This window comes from Bos javanicus, chromosome 12 (assembly GCF_032452875.1).
Source record: "Bos javanicus breed banteng chromosome 12, ARS-OSU_banteng_1.0, whole genome shotgun sequence".
In the NCBI taxonomy this organism is placed as follows: Eukaryota; Metazoa; Chordata; class Mammalia; order Artiodactyla; family Bovidae; genus Bos; species Bos javanicus.
In genome coordinates this window covers 12,043,043-12,060,360 of record NC_083879.1, presented here as the reverse complement: position 1 = coordinate 12,060,360, position 17,318 = coordinate 12,043,043, and the positions used below count along the sequence as shown (strand labels likewise).

Below are 17,318 nucleotides of genomic sequence, written 5' to 3'. Positions count from 1 at the left end.
TTTATTATATCTCTCTTTAAGGAATATTTTACTTGCAGTAGTAAAGAGGAGAAATTGGAGGAGCAATGAGTAGCCTCTTAAACCTAATGAACTTCAGAGCTGAAAAAAAAATTTTTTTAAACGTCTGTTTTGTGTCTATGCTTGGTCTAGGATATTATTGGAATGGTCAAAAAATTGGTTCAGGTTTTTAAACCCAAACAAACTTTTTGACCAATATCATAACACAGAGATTAAAGTACATACATACACAGTTCCAGGGCTCAAGTTGCCTGAATCTCGCAAGGGGAAAAGCAAGCAGGTGCACGTGGTTACTGTACAGTGTGACTGAAGTACACACAGGTTACTGTGGTAGCATCAATGAGGTGATGGTCCCGGACTGGAGGATCCTGGAAAGTGAGTTCACTAGGTGAAGTTGAAAGACTCAGGCAGAGACACTAGCATCTGCAGAGACGTGACTACATAAGAGTGGAGCTCGTTCAGGAAGCTACATCTAATTAATTGTCATAGCCAGAGGTGAGGTTTAAAATGGAAGAATGACAAGACGTGAGGCTGATGAGTTAAAAGGTCATATTATATGGGCCTTGCTAATGAAGGAACTGGGAAACTATTCAGAAGAAGTGAGAAAGCTGTTGAACACTTCGAGGAACATTTCTACTTTTGCTCACTTTGCATTCATTCTGTATTATTACCTGTGAGTTGGAACAAAGACAGAGGGACTAGTTAGGAGGCAGTGGCAGTGGTCCAGGTGGACTTAGGGAGGGTCTGAACGAAGACAGAGACAGCGGGGACAGAGCAGAGAGGACACACCGGAGCCGCACAGGAGGCAGGGAGAGCCGATGGGGCTTTCTGTTGGATGGAAGTCAGAGAGCCTCCCTCACGGAGCACGTGGTCTGCCGGGAAAGTCCACAGAAGAGTAAAGAGGAAATGATTCTCCACTGTGTGGGGGATGCGCCTGAGACTAAATCAAAAAGATAAGGAGTAATCCTTGTTCCGAAGGTATTAGTTATTCACAGAGTTTTGGGGAAGAGAAAAACTGACATGATTGTGAACCGAGAAATGACTGTCAGTACTGTGGAGCACATATTGACTCACGGAGACACTGAAGTTTGAGATGCCACATTGGTGGGTAAAAATCTAGGCCAGAGATGAGAAAGGAAAAAAAAAAAAAAAACTTGGATGAAAGCTATGGGAATGGGGGAAAAAATAATAGATACAGTAAATTTGAAGTGGCTGGATAGCTTAGATTTAGCTTTTGCTAAGGGCCAACTGAGTTGGGCAGGAAGATGGTGATGATTGGGTCAGGTTGTAGAACATGATGCTATTAATTGGGATTAGAAATACAGGCTAAAGCATGAAGCTGTGGAGAAAGGAATGAGCCACGTTTTGGGTGTATTAAGTTCTAGTAGACTGGGAAACAGCCAAGTATAATTCAATATTTGCTCAGAAATGTGGGGCTGGAGTCAAGAAGAAAGGTCTTGCTGTTGAAGATCAGTGTAAAGTTAGTGGTTGAAGCCATGGAATGGATGAGTGGATTTAGGGAGAGTTGGGTCAACAGTGACTCTTCCAGCACTGAGCTGCACATTGCCCTCCTTCCCGCTTCAGATGGGTGCCCACATACAAGAAGGCTTAACCTGGTCTGCCCAATCCCGTGGTTCCCAGGAAAGCAGGTAACAAGGGAGTGAAAGAGAACAGAAAAAGGAAGAAAATCAGTATTTAAGGAGGAATTGCTGCAAAAAGAAGAAGATACAACCCAAAACACCACGGAGAAAAACCGTTAGAGAGGTAGAAGGGAATCAGGAGAGGAGACCTTGAAGAAATTGTATGTGGTACCGAGGGGGCCGAGAGGTTAAGAGAAGAACTGTGTAGGCATGACCTTAGCCTTAGCTAACATTTGTTGACTTGAATAATTCTAGTTAGGTGTACCAGGGCAAAAAGTAGGAAGACATGAGAAAAAGTAAAGACGACAGCTATAGTTTGGATTATTATTCAGTATTCACATTGTTTTTTACCTGCTAGCTAGGTGTTTGTTCCAACTTTTCAATCTATTTTTCATGGAGATTAGGCCAGGTATTTCTGGAAGAACTTAATGTTTTCTGGAAATCAGCACTGATTGTTCATCTTAGTTAGAAGAGTTCTGCAGACCAAATTATCACTAGAACTCAAATTAGAAGACAAATGTTGTAAGTCTCCCTTTTAACTTGGGTAACTGTGTACCCTCGTTTACTCAAAATAGTCCCTGTTTATACTTGTTGTCCCAGCATAATTATTAATAACATCTCATTTTATTCTAAAAAGTACTCCAGAATGAACAAAATAGCTCACCCTACTTCAAGCCCCATTAAAACTCCAGTTCCATGGTTTATCTGAAAGCATTTTTTAAAAATTACCAAGATAAACATTAAGGAAAACTCATCTGTTCTTGAAGGAGGGAGAAAACTTTTTTAGTTTTTCTAGAAACTCTGCAAGAAAATATTGGTATTGCTTAACATGAGAAGTAAAAGGAAAATATTTTAGATGTGGGGAAAAAAAATCACAAACCAAGTTTAAAAAAAAGACTGGCAAACGAGAACAATATCTACAGCATGTATAAGATGCAAAAGGTTAAGTTGCCTTTTTCACAAATAGAGAACTTCAATAACCTTAGTACTTTGAGGCCTTTATTGTTTTGATACAGAAAACCAAGAGGAAATAGGGATATGAATCGTTCCAGGCTTTAGTTCTCCCTTTAATCCTGAATGAGCCTTTTTGACCTACTTATGATTGTCCTATTTTTCAAGATACAAAAGAGCAATGTAATTTCCTCTGTGACTACTGTGAATAACTTTAATCTTATTCTTATTATATTGTGTCATGTTTTGAACTTAAAAATATGAAAAAATTTTAAAAATATATAATTTTTTGGAGTATAGTTGCTGACATTTTTAATTCTAAACCTATACGTATGCATTGAAAGTCATAGTTAAGAAGTCAATGTAAGATTTTCCATGAAATCTCCAATTGTTTTAGAAAACCTTTATATATTTATATTAGTAAGTATTAATTTAAATATCACATTAAATTATAAGCCAACTCTCCAAAGTACAATAGCTGAAAAATATTTGAGTCCTATTATAAAAACTCTTTGAAATATGTGTCAGTCAGTGGTTGAGTCTTGCTAAGGTAGACCATTTCAGGTCTTCAATATGAGTCACCCAATTGGTTATATAACTTATTTTTGACCACAGCATGCATTTTAATATTTTAGCATAATCAAATTGAGTATTGTCTATTATAATAGATGTTTTTCTTTCCATGAAGATATCTTTATAGCTGTCAGCTTTCTTATTTCGCCTTGATTATGCAAAGCACAATTAACCTCTAGTCGTTTTTCCTCTAGCACATGATAGTGATGGAAGATATGCTCAAAGACTTCCTTCTTGGAGAACACCTGTTATTGGTTGGAAACCAGGTGAGTTATGACTGAAACCAGGTACTAATGAATACTAATGAAACCAGGTACTAATAATAATACGGTTTAAAAGCCGTATGTTTCTTCTGCTTGATGGAGAAAGTTTTCAAAGATGATTTTTTTTTCCCCTAGCTAAATGACTAGTTGAAATTAAACAATAGGGTCTTCTACCTTCTAAACTTTAGAATTACCTCAGGGCTTAAATCACTACCACCCACCAGCCCCATTCAGTCTTCCATCAATTCCTATCCATTCTGCCTTATAAATATCTTCTTTCCGACACCTGTCACCCAGCCCAGCTCACCACTACCTATCACTTGGATTACAGAAGTGGTTTCCTAATACAAGGTTCTTAGACCCAAGCTTACACCCACTGTGATCCACTTTCCACTCTGCAGCCAGATGGATACTTGTGAAACCAAAATCTGAGTCTTTTTTTGCTCAAGTTGGTTCCCCATTGCCCTTCAGATCAGATCAGATCAGATCAGATCAGTCACTCAGTCGTGTCCAACTCTTTGTGACCCCATGAATCGCAGCATGCCAGGCCTCCCTGTCCATCACCAACTCCCGGAGTTCACTCAGACTCACATCCATCGAGTCAGTGATGCCATCCAGCCATCTCATCCTCTGTCGTCCCCTTCTCCTCCTGCCCCCAATCCCTCCCAGCATCAGAGTCTTTTCCAATGAGTCAACTCTTCGCATGAGGTGGCCAAAGTACTGGAGTTTCAGCTTTAGCATCATTCCTTCCAAAGAAATCCCAGGGCTGATCTCCTTCAGAATGGACTGGTTGGATCTCCTTGCAGTCCAAGGGACTCTCAAGAGTCTTCTCCAACACCACAGTTCAAAAGCATCAATTCTTCGGCGCTCAGCCTTCTTCACAGTCCAACTCTCACATCCATACATGACCACAGGAAAAACCATAGCCTTGACTAGACGAACCTTTGTTGGCAAAGTAATGTCTCTGCTTTTGAATATGCTATCTAGGTTGGTCATAACTTTTCTTCCAAGGAGTAAGCGTCTTTTAATTTCATGGCTGCAGTCACCATCTGTAGTGATTTTGGAGCCCAGAAAAATAAAGTCTGACACTATTTCCACTGTTTCCTCATCTATTTCCCATGAAGGTGTAGTCTTTAGTATGGCTTCAAGGGTCCTTCAGGAGCAGCCCCTGCCCACCTACCCAGTCCTAAGGTTTGGCTTCCTCCTTTCTTGCATTTGGTGTTAGCTTGAGCCACATTGAGGGCTTCCCAGGTGGCTCAGGGCTAAAGAATCCACCTGCCAATGCAGGAGACCTGGGTTCGATCTCAGGGTCAGGAAGATCCCCTGGAGGAGGTTATGGTAACCCACTCCAGTATTCTTGCCTGAGAAATCCCATGGACAGAGGAGCCTGGTGGGCTACAGTCCATGGGGTTGCAGAGAGTCTGACGAGACTGAACCACTAACCTCAATGAGCCACTCTGAACTTCCTTCAGTCCTCAGCTCCACTCTGGTCCTCGAAGCACGTTCTTCTCTCTGCCTGGAGCACTCGCCATCCCCTTCCCACACCCCCCTTCCCTAACTCTGGAGGTGTCCTCTTGTCCCAGCTGAGTTAGGCTTCCCCTGCTTCTGCATAACTTCCTTCCGTCTCCCCATCATCACACTCGTCATGTGTCACTGTGTCCACATGTAGAATGACTGTCCTCCCAGCTTGTCTGCTCCTCAAGGGCAGGGACCGCGCTTCTCGCTCATCTGTGTCCTTTGTTCCTGGTACAGTGCTTGCTGCCAAGCAGTAGATACTGAATACGTGTCTATGGAGGGATGGATGGCATTTATTCTAATATCTAGAGGTTTCTGAGAATTTTCAATGGAATTACCAGACTCAGAGTGAACGGCACCTTTGGTTTTTTAAGTTAGTTTAAAATTAAGGATAACAAGCTTTCAAAAGAAGTTTGGTCTTTTTTTCTGTCTTTTAACTTATAAAAACAATGCATATTCTTTATTAGTGCCTCAAACTTGATTTAAAAAAAATAAAAACGGGCCAATTGAGTGTTTTTTGTTTTTTTTTTAATAAAAATGGGCCAGTTGGGCGGTTTACTGGTTGAGTTCACAGACTTGGTAGTTAGCTGGCTAGAGGTCCAATCGCAACTGTTTTACAGATGGCTGTGACTTTGGGCACGTTGCTAATCTTACTCAGGCTCAGTTTCCTGGTATCTAACCTAGGAATACAAATCATATGCACTGTGTTAGGCTAATGTAAGGATCACATGAGATAATGCATGGAAAGCACTTCTCACTGTGCCTGGCTCATGGTAGGTGCTCAGTTACAATGAAATCTGTGGGTCACTGTGTTTTTAAAAAGGACTTTATACTCCTTTTCTTTTTTTTTCTAAGCAAGAATTAAACAATGAGCAATAAAATATTCACAGTCTCCTCGTTCACTATTTATAAAGTCCTACCAACTTTTATTTAGTGAAAAATAATTTTTTACTGATGAGCCTGTGTACCAGCATGGAAGGATGAGGATCAGTTAATCGTCCAACATTGAGTACTTGATACTGAGGCCCAGGAGTTCAAGTTCTCATCTGGCTGTGAACAATCATGACTCTCCTCTCACTTTGCAAAATGATGACTTGATAGCCCAGTGTACCTCACAAAAGTTGTTAAACTCTGTCAGTGCATTCTTTTCTGATCTTCTGTGGTTACCTGAATTGCCTTAGACACAATCTGCTGGCATCTCAACAGCTGCAGACCAAGAATACACAGAGCTGGCGATTGAGGAATAATTTTTTTGCTAAGGAGCAGGCTTTCAAAAGGAAGGTCCTAGAGATCAAGCTGTGATGTTCAAACAGCTTTGATGTATCCCAGCTGATACTGATGTCCTGAGATTTAGTGGGTAGAATACAGTAAGAGTTTCCTGGTAAAGGCAGGGTTTATAATTAAGTTGGATAATAGAGATAGGGCTTCACAAGAGTTGTCTAAGTTGAAAGGTTGAAGTTAGAGCTAACCAGTAACCAGAGAGACAGAGAGAGCATTCTACTCTCTGGGGGACTGGGGAGAGCTATAGGGGGCTTCCCTGGTGGCTCAGATGGTAAAGAACCTGCCTTCAATATGGGAGACCTGGGTTCGATCCTTGGGTTGGGAAGATCCCCTGGAGGAGGGCATGGCAACCCACTCCAGTATTCTTGCCTGGAGAATCCCCATGGACAGAGGAGCCTGGTGGGCTACAGGCCATGGGGTCGCAAAGAGTTGAACACCACTAAGTGACTAAGCACAACACGGCACGTATAGGGTGAAGGCAGAGTTGGAGCCAAGGATTGCTGCTTCTTTATGATCAGCGAAACAGAGACTATGAAAGTACTTTGAAATCACTCTAGAGAGCTATGCGAATGTTGGTGTGAGATCCTGTATGTTGCCTCTAGTCTGTTTCTGTGTGTGTGTGAATGTATGCAGTCGTGTCTGACTGTTTGTGACCCCATGGACTGTAGCCTGGCAGGCTCCTCTGTCCATGGAATTTTCCAGGCCAGAATACTGGAGTGGGTTGCCATTTCCTACTCCAGGGGATCTTCGTAACCCAGGATTGAACTCACATCTCTTGGATGTCCTGAATTGACAGGCAGATTCTTTACCACCGTGCCACCTATTTCTAGTCCCAAGGTAAAGAATAAGGCGCAAAGGGCTCGGCGTTGGGTGGAGGGAAGAGCAGCTCCCTCTCTGCACGTGCATGGGTGAACCCAGCATCCAGTGAGGATGGGGATCCTACTGAGTTTCAGGCTTGCCAAGAGTTGACAAAGGAACCTCTGGGAAGACCCTGCTGAACCCCCCCGGAGATGCCAAGCAGGAGGCGGGGTATCACAGCAACCTCTCTCAGTTAGTGCTGTCGTCAGCGGGTCACAGTGTCTCCCCTTCTTTTACTGGTAGGGTGTCACCCTCCACTTTGGAGAAAGAGAAATACTGAAAAACAGAGATTGCATTCATTAGAAATTTGCTATACTTAACTGTCCTTTCTCATGTCAGAAGGGTTCTTTATCCTCTCATTATAAACCTCTAAGGTGATCAGTGTCATATAATGATACCAATATTGCAGGAACTCTAGTTGGATTTTATAAGTAAATTCTGCTACCTGTGTCCATGAAACCATCTAGTGAAAAACTAAGTCTCTCAGGCTGTCATTTGATGTCTTCCATTGTCTAATCTCACTCCACTTGCCGTCTTTTGTCTCATTTCTCCCCTGAAAATCATGTCCTCAGATTTTAACACACTGTTTTCGAAATACCTTCTTGTTAGTTGCTTCGTCGTGTCCGACTCTTTGAGACCCCATGGACTGTAGCCTGTTAGGCTCCTCTGTCCTTGGGATTTTCCAGGCTAGAATACTGGAGTGGTTTGCCATTTCCTACTCCAAGAGATCCCGACCCAGGGATTGAACCCGTGTCTCTTAATCTCCTGCATTGGCAGATGGATTCTTTACCACTGAGCCACCGGGAAGCCCAAGCACCTTATCAGTGTTATATTTTAGTGTTTGATCTTCACCAGCCTGCTCTCTTCTTTCCCCCATCTTTGCCTATTCAAATCCTCCCAGTCTCAGAGGGCATTGTGGGATCATGGAAAAGCAGAAAGCTGGGAATCCAGAGGTCTGCCTTCCTCTGCAGACTGTTGGTCTCTGTATGTACTGTTGGGTTCATTGCTCTCTCTCCTTAAAGGGCTTTGTCTTTTTTTGTTTTTTTTTTCTTTTTCTTATCTGTAAAATGGGTGTTTTCTAAGGTCCCTCTGGCTGTAATATTCTGTAATATACTTCTTTAATAAAGTCCTCCTGAACACTTCAGGCTGAAGGTTTGGGTCCATTCTCTGCATTGTTACAGCAGGCCATTTAGATTTCTTTTGACTTCTGTTGGACTTAAGCGTCCACCTGTCATCTCTCCTGAAAAGAGAGAGCCTCTTGAGAAGAGTCTTAGTTTTGTGTGTGTCCTCCCTGATGTCTTGTGCATAATAGACATTTAACAAATATACTTTAGAGGACTGCAGAGAAGGCATTTCTGCTGAGTAGGCAAAATGATTTAGAAGACGACCCAGAGGGATGGTATGGGGAGGGAGGAGGGAGGAGGGTTCAGGATGGGGAACACATGTATAATTTTTTTTAAATTAAAATTGAATTAAAAAAATAATAAAATAAAATAAAATAAAATTTAGGCTTTCTTGGATTACTTTCAGGAGATTCTAAAACGAAGTGACTAAACTTTTTATTCGGTAAACTTGCACCTGTTTGATGAAGGAAATGATGAATAAGATAGAATCTATGGCGTAAGAGAAAGTACTTAGGAGAGAAAATGCTTTCGTGGCCCATACAGCTGGGTATGATTACACACTGATGGGATCAGGTCAGAGCTTGGCAGCATTATCGCTAGGACTGAATAGTGAGATGCTAATCATTTGATTTTTTCGAATAATGATTAAGTGCTACGCAGCATTTACTGGTTAACTGAGGCGCAGCCCTGCACACGTGCACACTCGCCAGGGCAGCAGGGGAACTGGACTTCCCACGGCAGCTGGCGAAACGCTCAGTGGAGCTTTCTGAATATTTCAGTCCACTTCAGTAACTTTCAAGCTTGTTCTCAAAGAGTAGCATCTGTGTTAAGATACGGGGACGATTCTATGGTTAGACTTTTATCTTTTCCTTTATTGAAGTACAACTGACAAGAAAAATTATATTCAAAGTGTATAGCATAATGATTTGATATATTGGGTTTGCCAAAAAGTTCGTTTGGGTTTTCCCGTAACATCTTTTTTTTTTTTTTTAATTGATTAATTTATTTTAATTGGAGGATAATTACTCTACAATATTGTGGTGGTTTTTGCCATACATACATCAGCATGCATCAGCCACAGGTGCACATGTGTCCCCCCATCCTGAACCCCCCTCCCACCTTCCTTCCCACCCCATCCCTCTGGGTTGTCCCAGAGTATGGGCTTTGAGAGCCCTGCTTTATGCATAGAACTTGCACTGGCATCTGTTTTACATATGGTAATATACATGTTTCTTACAGGTACATTGTGAAAAATTTCTCCTGCTGAGTTATATACTACATTCATTATGTCACGTTTTTACCTTTTTATTTATATATTTATTTGGTGAGAACATTTAAGTTTTACTGTCTTAGCAAATTTCAGTTATACAGCACAATGTTTCTAACTATAGTTACCATGTTACACCATTAGATCCTCAGAATCTATTCATCTTCTATGTGAAAGTCTGTACTCTTTTACCAACGGTTCCCTATTTCCTCCACTGCCCAGACCCTGGCAATCACTTTTCTACTCTATTTGAGTGCAATCTTTTGCACGTATGGACACCTTATCTTTGACAAAGCAGGCAAAAATATACAATGGAGAAAAGACAATCTCTTTAACAAGTAGTTCTGGGAAAACTGGTCAGTTACCTGTAAAAGAATGAAACTAGAACACTTTCTAATGCCATACACAAAAATAAACTCAAAATGGATTAAAGATCTAAATATAAGACCAGAAAGTATAAAACTCTTAGAGGAAAACATAGAACACTCTCTGACATAAATCACAGCAAGATCCTCTATGATCCACCTCCCAGAATAGTGGAAATAAAAACAAAAATAAACAAATGGGACTTAATTAAACTTAAAAGCTTTTGCATGACGAAGGAAACTATAAGCAAGGTGAGAAGACAGCCTTCAGAATGGGAGAAAAAAATAGCAAACGAAGCAACTGACAAAGAATTAATCTCAAAAATATACAAGCAGCTGATGCAGCTCAATACCAGAAAAATAAATGACCCAATCAAAAAATGGGCCAAAGAACCAAACAGACATTTCTCCAAAGACATACAGATGGCTAAAAAACACATGAAAAGATGCTCAACATCACTCATTATCAGAGAAAGGCAAATCAAAACCACAATGGGGTACCATCTCATGCCAGTCAGAATGGCTGCTGTCAAAAAGTTTACAAACAAATGCTGGAGAGAGTGTGGAGAAAAGGGAATCCTCTTACACTGTTGGTGGGAATGCAAACTAGTACAGCCACTATGAGAACAGTGTGGAGATTTCTTAAAAACTGGAACTAGAATTGCCATAAAACCCAGCAATCCCACTGCTGGGCATACACACCAAGGAAACCAGAATTGAAAGAGACATGTGTACCCCAATGTTCATCACAGCACTGTTTACAATAGCCAGGACATGGAAGCAACCTAGATGTCCATCAGCAGATGAATGGATAAGGAAGTTGTGGTGCATATACACAATGGAATATCACTCAGCTATAGAAAAGAACACATTTGAGTCAGTTCTAATAAGGTAGATGAAACTGGAACCTATTATACAGAATGAAGTAAGCCAAAATGAGAAACACCAATACAGTATACTAACGCATATATATGGAATTTAGAAAGATGGTAACAACCACTCTATGTGCAAGACAGCAAAAGAGGCACAGATGTAAAGAACAGACTTTTGGACTTTGAGGGAGAAGGTGAAGGTGGGACGATATGATAGAATAGCATTGAAACATGTATCTTAGCATATGTAAGATAGATGACCAATGCAAATTTGATGCATGAAGCAGGGCTCCCAAAGCTGGTGCTCTGGGACAACCCAGAGGGGTGGGGTCGGGAGGGAGGTTGGAGGGGGGTTCAGGATGGTGGGACACACGAACACCCATGGCTGATTCATGTCAATGTATGGCAAAAACCACCACAATATTGTAAAGTAGTTAGCCTCCAATTAAATTAATTAATTTTAAAAAGGTTGCACATATAAATGATACCATGCAGTGTTTGTCTTTGTCTTTGCTTAGCATAATGCCCACCAGGTTCATTACTATTAAGACTCTTAATTGCTTCCATTTGGTGTGTATGGGAGAGAAGAAAGCCACCTGTGGTATTTGTTGGCAAATGTAGAGCAGGTACTCCACAGAGGTGCCCTTTTCTAAGAACCAGTGTGGAGTTCTGTGTTCTCTTTCCCCGTGCTTTCTTCAGAGTCCTGATCGTCTGGGAGGTTCCTTGTTCAGGAATATGTACTTGTGCAGCCGTAGTAACTCAGGTGCTTCGTCAGTACCTTTTCAAATGCCCTGCTTTATTTATTAGTGGTACTTCTGGACCTCTCTTAATATCTTACGCACCTTCTCACCTGCATCCTTTACTGACCTTGTGAATCAAAACAATGAAAAAAGGAAAAGACAGGCAAGCAGAGCTACAACTGGTAGGTTAAGAATGACTGGCACTCAGCTCTCATGGGATGGTGTCACTGGTGTTTGCACTCAAATGCAAAGTGACAGCCATCTGGGAAAATGCCTGTTTTAATCACATGATTTAGTTTGAAACTAAGTAAACCATTTTTAGTAGTTGATCAGGCTCCTTTTTTACTCTTTATCTTTCTGAAACATTACATGCTGTGCTGTGCTTAGTCGCTTGGTTGTGTCCGATTCTTTGTGACCCCATGGACTGTAGCCCACCAGTCTCCTCTGTCCATGGAGATTCTCTAAGCAAGAATACTGGAGTGGGTTGGCATGCACTTCTCCAGAGGATCTTCCCAACCCAGTGATCGAACCCAGGTCTCTTGCATTGCAGGCAGATTTCGTACTGTCTGAGCCACCAGGGAAGCCCAAGAATACTGAAGTGGGTAGCCTATCCCTTCTCCAGGAGATTTTCCCAACCCAGAAAACGAACTGGAGTGAAACATTACGTGATGACTACTCAAAAAGCAAAAAAAATTAATTAGAATTGAAGCTTTGCGCATTAAATATTGACAGAGAAGCCAGCAGTGGGTTGATATACAAATACAATAAAATGTAATGAATGCTATTAATACAAGCTGTCTAAACATAGATACAGTCTACCCAGCCTTCTGTTTTGCAAATTAGAGACTGGCTGAAGTTCATGAAAGAAACTTTTCAGTAGTTGAAGTTGTCAATTTAATGTTGTTTTGAAAGATCGCTGTTACTTGTAGCAACTTTTATTGTGAGGAAATTAAAGGGAATAAATGTTGATTTTGAGGTATCTCAATGTTTATCATCTTTATTAAGCCAAATCCCATCTTTTCTTTCCATGTATTACTATCTTTTCTAAGAATCTATGACATTAGATGAGTTTTCGTAACTGTTGGGAAGCTGAAAACAAGTCTATAAACATCACTTATAGCAACATAAAGTAGGCCCCATCTTCTTTTGGTGAAATAAAATTGATTTTATCTTTTCATTTTTCTGTGTGGGATTTTTTTTTTTTTTTTGGAACAGTCCATCAACTTTCCAGTAAAAGAAGCAGAATTGCTGCCTGTCAGCCAAAAGGGATAGGATACCCTGAAATTACATGTTTCACGGTCCCTTAGTATACAGTGCTGCATATTGTAGAACTTTGTTAGCATGCACTATATGCATTATTTTCTACTTACTGTAATTATAACGTTACATGTACCTTTCATGCAATTAGTTTCATGCTGGGTTTTTTAAAAAATCGTAACATGACTTTCTATTTATTTCAGCTTTCCTGACAGTAAAAAAGAGAAATGGCTATTTACTTTCAAGCCAGTGATGCTTTTATCATCACAGCTCTCTTCAGGAATAAGCTTTCTACATAGAAAATAGACTTGTGCGCATGGGGAGAGGAGAGGAGAGGGTGAGATGTATCGAAAAGAGTAACATGGTACCTCATAGTGGTTTTGATTTGCATTTCTCTGATAATGAGTGATGTTGAGCATCTTTTCATGTGTTTGTTAGCCATCTGTATGTCTTCTTTGGAGAAATGTCTATTTAGTTCTTTGGCCCATTTTTTGATTGGGTCGTTTATTTTTCTGGAGTTGAGCTGTAGGAGTTGCTTGTATATTTTTGAGATTAGTTGTTTGTCAGTTGCTTCATTTGCTATTATTTTCTCCCATTCTGAAGGCTGTCTTTTCACCTTGCTAATAGTTTCCTTTGATTTGCAGAAGCTTTTAAGGTTAATTAGGTCCCATTTGTTTATTTTTGATTTTATTTCCAGTATTCTGGGAGGTGGGTCATAGAGGATCCTGCTGTGATGTATGTCAGAGAGTGTTTTGCCTATGTTCTCCTCTAGGAGTTTTATAGTTTCTGGTCTTATGTTTAGATCTTTAATCCATTTTGAGTTTATTTTTGTGTATGGTGTTAGAAAGTGGTCTAGTTTCATTCTTTTACAAGTGGTTGACCAGATTTCCCAGCACCACTTGTTAAAGAGATTGTCTTTAATCCATTGTATATTCTTGCCTCCTTTGTCAAAGATAAGGTGTCCATATGTGCGTGGATTTATCTCTGGGCTTTCTATTTTATTCCATTGATCTATATTTCTGTCTTTGTGCCAGTACCATACTGTCTTGATAACTGTGGCTTTGTAGTAGAGCCTGAAGTCAGGTAGGTTGTTTCCTCCAGTTCCATTCTCTAATACAATTATGTAAAGTTTAAAAATAAAATAAAATTAAAAAATAAAAATAAACAACTTTACAGAAAAAAAAATAAAGAAAGAAAAGAGTAACATGGAAACTTGCATTACCATATGTAAAATAGATAGCCAACAGGAATTTGCTGTATGGCTCAGGGAACTCAAACAGGGGCTCTTTATCCACCTAGAGAGGTGGGATGGGAAGGGCGATGGGAGGGAGGCTCAAAAGGGAGGGGATGTATGTATACCTATGGCTGATTCATGTTGAGGTTTGGCAGAAAAAAACAACATTCTGTAAAGCAATTATCCTTCAATTAATAAATTAAAACAGTGAGAAAAAAAAAGAATACGCTTTCTTCCTCCCCGTATATTACTTTCTTTTGGTTTGTAGAGCTTTATTGTATTTGAAATACCAAGTATTCATGGTGAATTTTTTGGGTTATAGATTCAGCTGATAGGTGCATAATTTTTTTTGTTGTTTAAAAACTCCTTAAGAATAAACTTCTGGGGACTTCTCTGGTGGTCCAGTGGTTAAGACTGCGCTTCCATTGTAGGGGCCACGAGGTCGATCCCTGCTTGGGGAGCTAAGATCCCCATGCCACACGGCATGGTCAAAATAAATAACCTTCTGTTTCTAAATAAGGACACTTGGATTTGGAGAAGCAGTTGCATTTTATCAGATATTTGAAGGAAGAAATAGTTTAGTAATGCAGTGTTCTAAAATGCATAGGTACCCCCCTTATATAAGAATTGTTTTAAAAATATATAGTATTTGTTTTACGAAGTAAAAGTTTAATCATCTGCATATAGTAATGTTTTCTCATTTGTGATGTTAAATTGCAAAGCAAATCATCAGAATTTAATTTGTATTTAATAAGACAGTTAATAATTCACAATTGCTTCTAGGTGAATATAGTCCAATGATGTGCTAGATTTGTCAACTTTTTTTTTTTTTCCTTTTTTGTTTTGCACTTAAAGTGGGCCCTCTGTATGATTTTACCAAATAATAGCACTCTGGTGAAATTTTCATACTTAGGCTCTGCTTGTATTCCAGAGTCTATATTTTTTACCTTTACCAAAATTCTAATATATTTTCCTTATCAAACAAAAAGTGAGCTCTGGCTGATTTTCATAGGAGATGCCTTCTCAGTCTCTGACTTTCATGTGTTTCGTGTTTTTAGAGTACTTGATTCTGTGGGTACTCTTTACAATTCCATGGCACTTTCTAATCTATCAACACTGAGATCAGTCTTCAGTTCAATTCAGTTCAGTTGCTCAGTCGTGTCCAACTCTTTGCGACCCCATGAATCGCAGCACACCAGGCCTCCCTGTCCATCACCAACTCCCAGAGTTCACTCAGACTCACGTTCATCGAGTCAGTGATGCCATCCAGCCATCTCATCCTCTTTCATCCCCTTCTCCTCCTGCCCCCAATCCCTCTCAGCATCAGAGTATTTTCCAATGAGTCAACTCTTCACACGAGGTGGCCAAATCCAAAGAACACCCAGGGCTGATCTCCTTCAGAATGGACTGGTTGGATCTCCTTGCAGTCCAAGACTCTCAAGAGTCTTCTCCAACACCACAGTTCAAAAGCATCAATTCTTCGGCGCTCAGCTTTCTTCACAGTCCAACTCTCACATCCATACATGACCACAGGAAAAACCATAGCCTTGACTAGATGGACCTTTGTTGGCAAAGTAATGTCTCTGCTTTTCAGTATGCTATCTAGGTTGGTCATAACTTTTATTCCAAGGAGTAAGCATCTTGTAATTTCATGGCTGCAGTCACCATCTGCAGTGATTTATCTTAGCATCTCTTAATTTTATTTTCCTCCTGAAAGCCGAAATGGCTCCCCTTGCCTATCTGATAAAATCTCTTTCAAAGAGAAACGCTCAAAAAAACCTATGACCTGTCTCCAAACCTCTTTTCTAGTTCTAGTTCTTCCAAGTCAGAGTTTCTTACCCTTCCTGAGTACGCGGTGGGCTCCCCAGGTGGTGCTAGTGGTAAAGAACCTGCCTGCCAGTGCAGGAGACATAAGAGACATGGGTTTGATCCCTCAGTCAGGAAGATCGCCTGGAGGAGGGCATGGCAACCCACGCCAGTATTCTTGCCTGGTGAATCCCATGGCCAGAGGAGCCTGGCAGACTACAGTGCATAGGGTTTCAGAGCCAGACACGACTGAAGCCACTTAGCACACACGCAAGTACATGATGCCTTTCTATTCTCCCAGCCATTTTACATATTGTTTGCTTCATATGAACTTCTTCCTCTCATCTTTCCCTGTGAAAATCCTGTAGTTTTCAAGAGCTCAGATTTTTTTTTCCCCCTGTGAAGCTTGTCTTAGTCTCCCCCAAATAGAAATAATCTTGTTTTCCTCAGAACATTTATAGTATTTTATCAGTGTTTAATTCATTTTTCTCTTAAAGTTGTTTTGATTTTTAAATTTCACCTATAATTGAATTACAAGTTTCTTATGAGCAAGGATTAAAAATGGTAATAATTGTATGTTTTACAATTTCCAATATACTTTTAAAAAAGCATTTCATGTAGTTCTATGGAAACCCTTTGAGATAAATATTTTTATTTTCCATACTTGACAAATAGACTGAAGCTCAAAAAGTTTCAATATCTGCTCAAGATCACATAGCTAATTAATGGCTGAGTTAGGACTCACATCTTCCAAGCTCATGCTTTTTTTCCACCATACCATGATTTTCCAGGTGGCCCTCATGATAAAGAACATACCCGCCAATGCAGAAGACATAAGAGATGTGGGTTTGATCCCTGGGTCCGGAGGATCCCCTGGAGTAGGAAATGGCAGTCCACTCCAGTATACTTGCCTGGAAAATCCCATGGTTAGAGGAGCCTGGTGAGCTACAGTCCATAGGGTTGCAAAGAGTTGGACACGACTGAAGTGACTTAGCACCCACACACACAAATTCTTATACTAGTAATACAGCAGCAATAGCAACAACAATAATAATATGTAATAGCTAACTTATATTCAGTGCTTATAATAGGCCAGGAGCTATGCTTTACATACAGAGTTCAGGGCATTTTGAATTTTTCTATTATGAAATTATAAAATATATTCTATAAACAGTAGAGTATATAATGAACTCCTTTGTCCCCATAACTTTGTTTCAACAATTACCAGAATTTTGTTCATCTTGTTTTAATCTGTGTTGAACATATTATCTGTATGTTGTCTTTTAAAAGACCATACTTTTACGTAATGGATTTTTCTTATACTATCTTAGTTTTTATCTCTTACATAACCACAATCTGATCATTACACCTAACAAGTTAACAATACCCCTTAATATACACTGATAGCCTACGTTCGGTTTTCCTCAGTTCTCCCCAGTGTCACTTTGCAGTTGGTTTGTTTCCATCAGCAGCCAAACAAGAGTGGACACTTCAGTTGATGTATCTCCTGAGTCCCTTTGAAAGTTGAAAGATACATTCTCCTATTCTCTTTAT

At 40.2% G+C, this 17,318-nt stretch overlaps 1 protein-coding gene across 8 annotated transcripts in view; it reads left to right on the top strand.

The window, feature by feature from the left end:
- VWA8 (von Willebrand factor A domain containing 8) overlaps positions 1–17,318 on the top strand; it is a 401,675-nt gene that overhangs the window by 134,357 nt on the left and 250,000 nt on the right. For all 8 annotated transcript variants that reach the window (XR_009739842.1, XM_061434477.1, XM_061434479.1 and 5 more), the window contains exon 20: positions 3,377–3,448. Coding sequence is in view for 7 of the 8 variants with exons in the window: in XM_061434477.1 (XP_061290461.1) it covers positions 3,377–3,448 (72 nt within the window). In the remaining variant the exon portion in view is untranslated. The remainder of the gene's footprint in view (positions 1–3,376; positions 3,449–17,318) is intronic.